Genomic DNA, 11495 nt, shown 5'->3' on the forward strand with positions numbered 1-11495 from the left:
GCTGGGTGCATTTTGTTGCGTTTAAAATATGTGATAAATAGGTCTATATTGTGATAGTAATCATTGTTTAGTGTGTTCAGTAACTAGGGGTCTGTCAACCTGTCTCTCCAGCTCTTCAGTAACACAGGAAATGGGTTTTCATTTACGAATACCAATTTGATCTAATCAGGAGAGATTACTCACACAGGATAACCAAGTGAGCTGACGGATCCAGAACATTAAAACTGAAGCTGATAAATGGTTATTCTCTCATGTATTTTCTGTTTATTAAAGAGCTGAAGAAACAGGGAAACACTGCAATGAATAGAATATAGAATATTGGTTTTATTTTAACCAATATATATATCACTTAGGCTACTCTCTTTAAAATACCACATAAAGTAAGATGTCAGTTAACTGAGCAGTTTCCATACAGTATAGGAAGCTCCTTTCAAGCAGGGACAAAAGCTGTCAAAAGTTCAATATTGCTGCCAACATGCTGTGGCTGTTCCATTCTGCACACTTCCTGTGGGAACTATCTTCCTATTCCCTTTAAATACCACACTAGCCAACTCAACATGTTAATCCAAATTGTTTATTTGTAAGACACACTTTAAAAAGATGTAAAAGTACATGATCAAAAACAACACCAATTTGGCATTAGATTCCCAAGCAAAAATATACCCAACCCTTAATTTTATCCTTGTTAAAATGTCTTTACAGAATCATGGAGCTTATTGAGAATATCTGTTGAATGGGACAGCTGAGAGGATAGAGGAGAGGCTGTCTTTGGTGTAGAGGGAACAGCACAGCAGCAGCGCTATCCCCGACACAGCCAGCATCGTGCTCGGTCTAGAAGAGCGCCTGGCTTCTGGTTCTGGTATCACTCTTGTGTGGAAAGGCTGGGTCACCCGCTCCCACTGAGTGAGGATGGCCTGACGGGCTCCGGACCATTGGCCCGGCCCGCTCAGGCGGTACTGGTAGGGGGTGCAGGGCCCCGCGAACACCTGTAGTGCTAGCCTGGGGTCCTTTATCAAAAGCCAATGAATGTTGGGTAGAGCCCCTATTTTCTCTGCCAGAGAGTCCATGTAATACATGTAGTTCACCTGAAGGGGGTTCCGGTGAGAGCAGTTAAATCTATAGGAAAAGAAGACACACATTGATCAACAGCTTGAAAAACCTCAGCATGTTAAAATGGTTAATAGTACCTCTAGCTCCAGAAATGTACTGTACCCTGAACTGGTTTATGGTTAAATCCCAGTAATAAACCTCTCATCTCTTCATTTTTTTTAATTCTTTTTTTGTAACCTATTTTTCCACACACTTGCAGTGAATTATTTTCAGTCATTTAAATATGTTAGTAGGGGTGCAACAGTTAATCAAACAAATCAATGTAATCAATTATAAAATAAATAAATACATTATAATATCATAAAATAATCCCTATTGATCACTATTTTGGTGATGTCATTATATGCAAAGTTTGAAAGTTTGAAAAACAAAATAAAAACAGTTAATCAACAAGCTCGCAACGCAGCTTGTAGATCAGCTATCTTCAATATGTTTGCATGACACCCTTGGACTATGAAGCATAACATAAAGTGGTTATTCGATTTGCTGGTATAGAACAAAAACATGCTTCTAGAGTCAAATCGATTAACCACTTTATGTTATGCTTCATAGTCCAATGGTGTCATGCAAAAATATTGAGTCTAGAATCTCTAGACTATTCGATAAATCAAAAGAATTATCAATAGAATAATCAAAAAATATATATATATGTAATCCTTACTAATAATTGCCAAGATGACACTATTGCCTACCTCTGATTCATGATTTCGGTGTCTTTCTCAATGTGTTGTAGCATAGTTTCCTCTGCTGGCAGAGTCAATAAACCTTGGGGAAAATTTATTCAGAAATACATTGACATGCAATTACTACTGTATATACTGTTACAGCAAAATCCAGGGTAAGGACAACATCCACCATATACTGTGTGTGTGTGTGTGTGTGTGTGTGTGTGTGTGTGTGTGTGTGTGTGTGTGTGTGTGTGTGTGTGTGTGTGTGTGTGTGTGTGTGTGTGTGTGTGTGTGTGTGTGTGTGTGTGTGTGTTAGGGCATTCACGAATAGTGATTTTTAGTATTCAAATTATTCGACCTCAAAGTAAGACAGGACTGGCCAAACTGTCAAATATTAAGTAAGCAAGAGGCAAACATTGTGAAAATAGCCGATCTACATGCTCACAACGCCTCGCGTTGGGAGGCGTTGTGAGCAAGTAGATCTACTATTTTCACAATATTTATCTGCGGAACCGAGTCACATTAAATGTAATGCCTACAATTCCAAGTGCTTGTCAGGGTGGGGGTCCCCAGTTCAAATATGTTTATTTTGGGGTTCACGGCCTAAAAAGGTTTGAGAACCCCTGGTATAGAGCATTAACAAATTCAACAGCTTATTCTTATGACTTCCTATCTAGGAAGGTGTGTGTGTGTGTGTGTGTGTGTGTGTGTGTGTACCTTTAAATACTCTGGTGACCCAGCGAGCCTGCATCTCAGCCAGAGGGTTGATGGCACCGAGGGCATGGATGAAGCCCACCACCGCCAGGGTAGGGTGGGACAGCCCTGGAGGGAACACGTGCTGGTAGAGACGCAGCCGGTGAGCGCTCTTAGCTCGCAGGGCTGGAGGCAGGAAGGGGAAACTGTAGTCGTATCCTGTGGCGAACACCACCACGTCCACCTTTATGACACGGATAAATAGACTGCAACAATGAGGAGTTTGGAATGTAAAGCCAAGCGCCAGATTTATTTGTAGAGCACATTGCAATTTACGCTATACCGGTACATGCAGCGAAACTTAACTCAATGAAATTTCCATACAGATGAAAGAATGCATCATATCGTCGTTGTCAGATGAAAACCTTGTATGTCCAAAACCGTTCGTTTTGCATTTATCATTTTAAAAATGATTAAACTAGTGAAAACAGCCGATCTACAAGCACACAACGCCTCGAGGCGTTGTGTGCTTGTAGATCTGCTGTTTTCACTACTTTTGTGCGATGACCTTGTATGATGAAGCAGGGCTTTACTTTGCGAAAGAACGTACAAATTTGAAACTTGGAGATACGAGGTTTCCACCCGACAAGGCGATATATAACCCTGTGCAGTTTGGTGTATTTTTAAATTGAACTGACTTTGAACCTAGATCCAGCAGCCAATAGAATGTGTATAATATGGAAACAGCATCAGGGGGTATCATTATCCATATACTTTCAGTGTTATAATATCCTCTTTGTAATATACAATATAACCCTGACTGCTGATCTAATACCTGGGGAAATGATTTAATACTAATAGTTACACACCTCATTTACAACACTGCCATCATCCATGATCACACTGGAACCATGGAATTGCTTTACATTGGGCCTTATCTGAACCCGACCTGAAATGATCCGTCCTGGCAGCTCATCGTTCACAACTGGGATCTGTGCAGAAAACCTGCAAATATGACAGTAAAGAACAATACTACCGTATTTATACAGCATGTATGGGATCAGCCTCACATTTGAACCAAAATACATCCATAATTAACAACCAAGGCAATGGGAGTCCATGATTAATAACAACCAATGCAGATGATGTTTTACACAATTATTAATTGACCTGCTATTGTAGTGAGGTAGTCAGCATGTCACTGGCAGATTTTGACACCAGAGTTCAACTATGCACACCTCTAGGTTGTCTTGACAGTTTTAGCCCAGTTTTATAGTTTTTATAGTTCCCCTTCACAATCCTTAAAAAGTATAGTTCCTTGATGATGGAGTTTAACTATCAATCATTTTGCCTTGGACCCCCGCAAGGACTTAATGGAATAGCAAATGAAAAATCTTATACTTCTTGATCACATGTCGGAAAGATAATTGTGCTTGCTTGGCCTGAGAAAGGTTACTTTATCGGTTACTGTTCCATAACAAATGGTTTGTCCTTTATGTTATGATATTTTCCATCGTTACCCATGTTTAGGCTTCAGGCCGTAGAGCCTATGGTCAAATCCTTGGTTCAGTTTCTTCTCCAGCATCTTTGCACTCCATGAGGGGAGGAGTCTATATATCATATTATCCAATCGGGACGTCCCCACCAGGTCACCTGGGAGCCCACGCTCCCCTACACGGCCGACGACCCAAGCCCCGCTCCTGGTACTGAGGTACACCTGTGTGTAAAGTTCAACATAGAAAAACTGTCTTTTATTTGTATTTGTTTGTGTTTAAAGTCCCTCTCCCCTGAAAACAACAACAAAAACTTGTTTGCTACATTTACCTACTCTTGGGGTCATGATTTTGACTATACTGTACATCAAATCTACATCATAAACCCACATTTTATATAAAACCCTTATTTTGCCTACACACAGAACACACCATGTGACCAGGATTTAAACAAAGGCTGCCTGTAAGGTCTGATGATCTTTTCTTCTTTCACCAGGAAAAGAAAAATGGTATCCACTATCATCCGTACTTATGGTCTGTTAATGAACTACACAAGTCTTGATTCCTTCTCAGTACATATCATTAGCAATTAGCAAAATCGGCAATCACATCAGAAATCACTATGCTTGTGGTGGTGGGCCTGAGATATTCGTGTATTTGAATATTCACACAGTACATACGGAATTTCTCAACCAGGGACAAAGAGTAGATGTGCTTCCAAACCCTTTTCAGAGTTTCTTTTAACTTTTTATGTGGGAAAACCATTTTAAACAACAACTTTTTACATGTGGCTAACTCAAATAGATTTCTGGAGGGGGGATTTAAGGATTGGTTTGTGTTGGAAACAACCCAGAGATTGGAACTCATGTAGATTGGGTACCTTATCAGCAACTCGACTGATATCCACAGCAATATCTCCTCCAGAATTTCCAATCCCAATCACCACCACTCTTTTCCCTTCCAGGCCCTCAGCATTGCGATATTCCCAACTATGGAAATATCTGCCTTTGAAGCTCTCAATACCTGAAGCAGGGAATCAGAGACAACAACCCAAACAAGAAGTTACTCACCACAATATTACCATACAGTTAAATCCTCACTGTTCATTTACAAATATGGTTCCATCTGTGCTATTGAGGAAAACTTGAAAACAACAACAAAATGTTTATGTTGTAAACAGGAAGTGGTTAGTTTAAGGTTCAAGGTGTTTATTGTCACAGAAATTAATCACACAATCACCTGAATATGTATTTGAAAGTATACTACTTAATAGCAGGTAGGTACATGTACACTTACAGTACATTACCTGGGAAGTCACTGAGTGGTAGGTGAGGCTTGGTGAAGTGTCCAGTGCAGCATATGACTGCATCGAAGACATGAGTCTCCATCTGCTCATCTCTTCCCTCTGTCTCCACCTCCCACTGGCCTGTCACTGAGAAGTCTGGACTCTGCCTCACACTGACCACAGTTGTCTACAACGTGGACGCGCACATGCACACGCACGCACGCACGCACGCACGCACGCACGCACGCACGCACGCACGCACGCACGCACGCACGCACGCACGCACGCACGCACGCACGCACACACACACACACACACACACACACACACACACACACACACACACACACACACACACACACACACACACACACACACACACACACACACACACACACACACACACACACACACACACACACACAATAAATGTGACGTTCATGCACACAGTTGCTAAACATACGGTATATAAGCTGGTCATGTTACTATCATATCATAAATTATATGACTTCTGAGGTTTTTACTGTAAAACATTTCTGGAATTTACACTATGTTTAGGGACATGTTAAAGCAGCACTGTGTTTGTTTGGGGTATCAGTGGCCAAAAAATAGCCGATCTAAAAGCTCTCAACGCCTCGCGCTCCGAGGCGTTGAGAGCTTTTAGATCGGCTATTTTCAGCAAAGTGGTTTGGTGTAGAGGTCAAAAAGAGCAGACCAAGTACATAGTGAAAGGTCAAGTTTACTAAGTATCTTTGATTTAAGTGGCTAAATGTCCGAAAAAAACATTAAACACGAATCCAACATAGACTGATGACAATGGTGTCAAACAAGTCGATGAAAATCTGCATAACGCATGTATACAACTAGAGGGTCACGGCCCTTCGGGCCGCTCCCATCTAGTTAAAAAAAAAAAAAAAAAAAAAAAAAACGTTTCCGGTCGGACCCATTTGATCGCCGGACGCACTTCCGGTTTAGAACTCCGTGTGCCACGTGATCAGTCCTAGCCAATTGGAGTGCTGCATTTGGTCGTGTCTGAGTGATCCACATCCACAAACTGACAAAAACCGCTGGCTGCAGTTCTAAAATGTAGGTATAGATATGTAGAGGGGGTCCCTGCTTCATCTCTCTCCCAGCTAAGGGGTCCTTGGCCTGAAAACGTCGAAGACCCCTGTGCCATATAGTTGTTAAAAAGTGACATAGTGGTGCTTTAACCCATTTAGGCCTAAAATTATTGGATGCTTTAACTATTAAAAAATAGCAGATATACGAGCTTGTAGATCTGCTATTTTTGAAAAAGTCTCTCAAGAACAGACTAACTGAGCTCCATTTAAGTGAAAAGGACCTTTTCTTTGACGATGGCTATAGTCAGATTGCTGACACAGAAACAGGTTTTTCAAAAAATCTTTCAAAAGACACTTATAGAAACGGGTCAAAATTCAAATTTTCATGATTTTTCTAAAATAGCAGATCTACAAGCTCGCAGCGCGGCACCGAGTGCCACGCTGCGAGCTTGTATATCTGCTATTTTTCAATAGTTAAAGCATAAAATAATGATACACAAAATACACTGAATGCTTGCTCTGACAGACCTTGAAGCGTACGTGCTGCAGCAGGTTGAAGGCCTGGGCGTACTGCCGCAGGTAGAGCAGCACCTCAGAGTGGTGCATGTTGTTGGGGAGGCGAGCCGGAGGAGGGAAGTCACTGAATGACATCATCTCTTTGGAACTGTTGACTATCACAGCCTGGTAGATGTTGGCCCTGCCAGGCTCTGGCGGCTCCTGCAAGACAGAGCAGATTGTCAATGATTCATCATCACAGAGGTCAATTATTCATCACTTTATTTATGCTTAGAAAAGAAAATGGTTCATTATTCATTATTGAGTGTCTGTCTGTTAATCTGTGTCATGCTATTGCAGGAATGCATTTCAGGAATGACGCGCCTTTGAACTGAATTAAGAAGAGAGAGATACAAGACTAGAGTAAACTCAAACGGATGCTAATTAATCATTGCTGCTGAGCCATTGTTCATATCTCTCTGCCATATCTGGTAGAAACCAGCAAAGTCCAATTAGATTTTTATTTTCCCCCAAAGTTGGAGTTGGGTTGTTTGACCAACAGTTTGAGGATCCAATGGATTTAGGAGGTTTTTAATTGATTTGATATTTTATTAGACAGAAATGTAAAACAGCACGAGTACAGTCAAAACACTCAGTCTAAAAGGATTACACCAAAAAAGTCCCTGTGGGTTTGTGTCCATTCATTAACATATAAAGTGGCACCAAAAACATTCAATATGTTTAGTCTTAAAGTGGGCACATTTTTGATACTTTTCAATGGTTCAATATTTGTAAAATCCACACACAGAAATAAAAGGTGTTTAATAGCACCGATTTATTACAAAAAAAGTTGGAATTCTGTGACTTTCAGCGACGATACGGGATCTCTTCATGTTCTGAGGTTTTGAGGATTTGTTGTTGTGAATGGTTCTCCTCTTCTGAGAGTTTCATTTATTTATTTGTATATTAAATGTCTAATTCTGCATTATATTGTTTTGAACAATCACATTCTCAGAGACTTGATGGCCCTATTAATTTATCCATGACCCCTTTTAACCCTCCTGACTATTATTTTCCAGTATGAAACAAAATGCAGGCCTTAATTGCTGGTAAACATATAATGGAAAATGCAGCTTTATATTTTCCACAAATATTGTCCAGGTCAATTTGACCTGGAAGTGAAGGTGGAGCCTTAAAGGGGTCAAAGGCAGTATATTTACAGTATCTATTTCTTTGCAATATGACATAAGATATTATGTCCTACTACTACTCCCTCCCAATTTATTTCACCGTACACGCACGCACGCAAGCACGCACGCACGCAAGCACGCACACACACACACACACACACACACACGCACGCACGCACGCACGCACGCACGCACGCACGCACGCACGCACGCACGCACGCACGCACGCACGCACACACACCCCTGCTAGAAAAACCAGCACAGACCAGCACAATTTTCATGCTGGTCTGTGCTGGTCTATGCTGGTTTATGCTGGTTCATGCTGGTCTGTGCTGGTGCTGGTCTATGCTGGTCTGTGCTGGTCCCATGCTGGTCCACCAGCACAGACCAGCACCAGCACCAGCACAGACCAGCATGAACCAGCATAAACCAGCAGAGACCAGCACAGACCAGTACAGACCAGCACCAGCACAAACCAGCACATGTTGTGTTTTACTGCTGGTCTGTGCTGGTGCTGGTGCTGGTCCAGCATAGACCAGCACCAGCACCAGCACAGACCAGCATGAACCAGCATAGACCAGCACAGACCAGCACCAGCACAAACCAGCACATGTTGTGTTTTACTGCTGGTCTGTGCTGGTGCTGGTGCTGGTGCAGCACAGACCAGCATGAACCAGCATAGACCAGCACAGACCAGCACCAGCACAAACCAGCACATGTTGTGTTTTACTGCTGGTCTGTGCTGGTGCTGGTGCTGGTCCAGCACAGACCAGCATGAACCAGCATAGACCAGCACAGACCAGCACCAGCACAAACCAGCACATGTTGTGTTTTACTGCTGGTCTGTGCTGGTGCTGGTGCTGGTCCAGCACAGACCAGCATGAACCAGCATAAACCAGCACAGACCAGCACCAGCACAAACCAGCACATGTTGGTTTGTGCTGGTGCTGGTCTGTGCTGGTCTGTGCTGGTCTAAGCTGGTCATATACAAATAGGGACAAACACCCATATTAACTAACAGGTTCCAGTGGCGCCGAGGATAAGTGCAGGACTGAAGTGCCAGAGGTAGTAAGTTCGAATCCCACTCACACCCACAATGTCAAAAATAATATCACAATCTAATATGGTCAAATACAGAACAGGATTCAAGCACCAGAGCAAAGAGCAAATTAAACCAGCAAAGACCTGGTCCACTTCTCAGGGGGGTCCCCCGGGGGTCCCTGACCACACCAGCACAGACCAGCAGTAAGCGCTGGTTTGTGCTGGTGCTGGTCTGTGCTGGTTCATGCTGGTTTAGATGGTGGGACCAGCACCAAAACACAACATGTGCTGGTCTTGTGCTGGTTTTTCTAGCAGGGACACACACACACACACACAACCCCCCACCCCACCCCCTACATGCACACTTTTCCTTTTTTATGGGAAACATGTAACCTAAATACCCCCATCTCCTTTTTTTCTGTTTCCATCTGTGAGAGTCTGAATGCAATGTGCAAACATTATAATGGGATTGGGAACCATCACCCCATGGGGAGAAAAATATTATCAAAGCATTTTTAATTGATAATTATAAGGGAACCCATATCACTGCAATATTGGTTGAATGTTCAGTAAAGGATGTAAGTAAAAGGTTTATTAGGCTTTTTGTTTTGACAACTTGTAGATGATTAAACATGCACTGGGTGGTTTTGACCCAGGAACATTTTTGCTGTTCCTGATAACCAGACATCTTAGGCATTTTTGTTCTTGGTAGCAAAGCGCACATTCTGTTCCGAGTATGAGTAGGAGATAAATTAGTAACTGAAGTCAAAGGCTAAAAGCAGTAATGTATCAGTACACACAGAGCTGTCTTTGAATCTAACAGGTTTGGGAACCGTTCCCAACCCGGGAAGAGAGCCAGGGAGCTCCTTTTTTCCCTTTCTCTGTTGTTTCATAGCAGTAAGCAAAGGGATCAAGGTGTTCCGTCAAGATTCTGCATGTGGTTTGTTGAATATCCATAATTACTTTTACAGCTACAAGCAAAATCCCCAGTAGGCCTATTAAAGGGATAGTTCAACCCAAAAATATGCTTTTTTCTATCGATTACTCACCCCATGGGGACTTGAATATTAATAGTGATATGTTTTTGTTTTTGTCTCATTCCTAAGCCAATAATTTGATGATCAGCAGTGGTTCCCTATGGAGACTCAAAGAGCCTCCTTTGTTCCATATGGAGACACAAAGAGTCTGGCTTAGGAATGCACAAAAACGAAGAAATATCCACAAATTCAAGTCTGCATGTGGTGAGTAATCGATAGAAAAAATTTCCTTTTGGGGGTGAACTATCCCTTTAGCTGTTTTAACTTCAACTCCCCTGCTTGTGAAAACACGATAGTTAAATGGCACAGTACATTAAATGTTTTAGTCATATATTAAAAGCCATTTAACAGTTTGAATAAATGTGCATGCATGTTTGAGCAAATAGCCTATATGCCAGGGAGATCTGCTGTATCAGGGGGAATGTGCTGTGCTGCTGGGCTCAGGTCCAACAGGGATGACCAGGCTCCATCGATCACCACGATGAATTGAGTGCCCATTATTACTTCACTCTGACTCCCCCAAGGCATTTAGATGAATTCAATACTCATTGTGCTGCTCTCAGGACTTTAGGACATCTACACACAGGCTACTCTATACCTTGGAAAGTGACAAGCTGTGCAAAACTAGATTTTATCATCCTTGATGTGTAGGGAATACAAATTATTCCAATTTAGCTCCAGAAATATCTGGAGAAATTTCCAATAAGGGAAGGATTCCAAATAAGGCTGATGGCTTCTTCCTTTCCTCGAGTCGCACTGTATTTCGTTCCCATGTATATGTAATGTTACATGCTTTATATGATGTGCTAATAAACTAAACTAAACTAAACTAATGACTGATAAAGGCCTTGTGACTATTATGTTGCTTGGTATATGGATTCAGTGAAATGTTGAATGTAAATGTGTCACAATTAATTTCCACCCAGCCTATAGGTATTTTATATAACATGTATTTGGTTAACATACTGTATACCATCCCCACCTTGAACCTCCAGAGTCCCCCGATGTCATTGCTGCTCTCGAAGCAGGTGGGCTCCAGACCCTCATCCAGACAAGCCTTGATGCTGGTCAGACCAGAGGGTCCTGATCCGATCACTGCCACCCTGCGCACCATGTTAGAGCTGAGGGAGGGGCAGAGCAGAGATGGAATCGTTGTGCTTGATCCAAAGTGTCTTTGTATATTACTGTGAACTACACAGCCCAGCAGATAGAATTACTAGTAGGCTATATAATCAGATTGTACTCACAAATCAATATAAAGCGTACTGGCTACCAACCAATTGCAACCGCTGAGTCTTGCTTCTGTGTCCTATGGGGAAAGATATTGACTAAAAACACACAATCTCCTTGCAACCTCCATGGAGTCTTAAAACTTGTAAATGTGTAATCAGGAAGTTTACCTAAGCACAAGTTGATGATTAC

At 42.1% G+C, this 11495-nt stretch overlaps 1 protein-coding gene across 1 annotated transcript; it reads right to left on the reverse strand.

The window, feature by feature from the left end:
* Window positions 1-713: 713 nt before the first annotated feature.
* On the reverse strand, window positions 714-11361 carry LOC308288491 (flavin-containing monooxygenase 5-like; the record flags this gene model as incomplete). The annotated part of the gene is made up of 10 exons (XM_080729944.1): window positions 11321-11361; window positions 11056-11194; window positions 6839-7027; window positions 5271-5436; window positions 4845-4987; window positions 3992-4188; window positions 3341-3476; window positions 2496-2715; window positions 1803-1875; window positions 714-1116 (listed from the first exon to the last, which is right to left on the reverse strand). Exons 2-10 carry the CDS (start codon window positions 11185-11187, stop codon window positions 714-716), a joined length of 1659 nt encoding a protein of 552 aa, XP_080586070.1. The 5' UTR covers window positions 11188-11194; window positions 11321-11361.
* Window positions 11362-11495: the final 134 nt, after the last annotated feature.

This window comes from Nannobrachium achirus (genome assembly GCF_963921795.1).
Source record: "Nannobrachium achirus genome assembly, chromosome: 1".
Taxonomy (NCBI): domain Eukaryota; kingdom Metazoa; phylum Chordata; class Actinopteri; order Myctophiformes; family Myctophidae; genus Nannobrachium; species Nannobrachium achirus.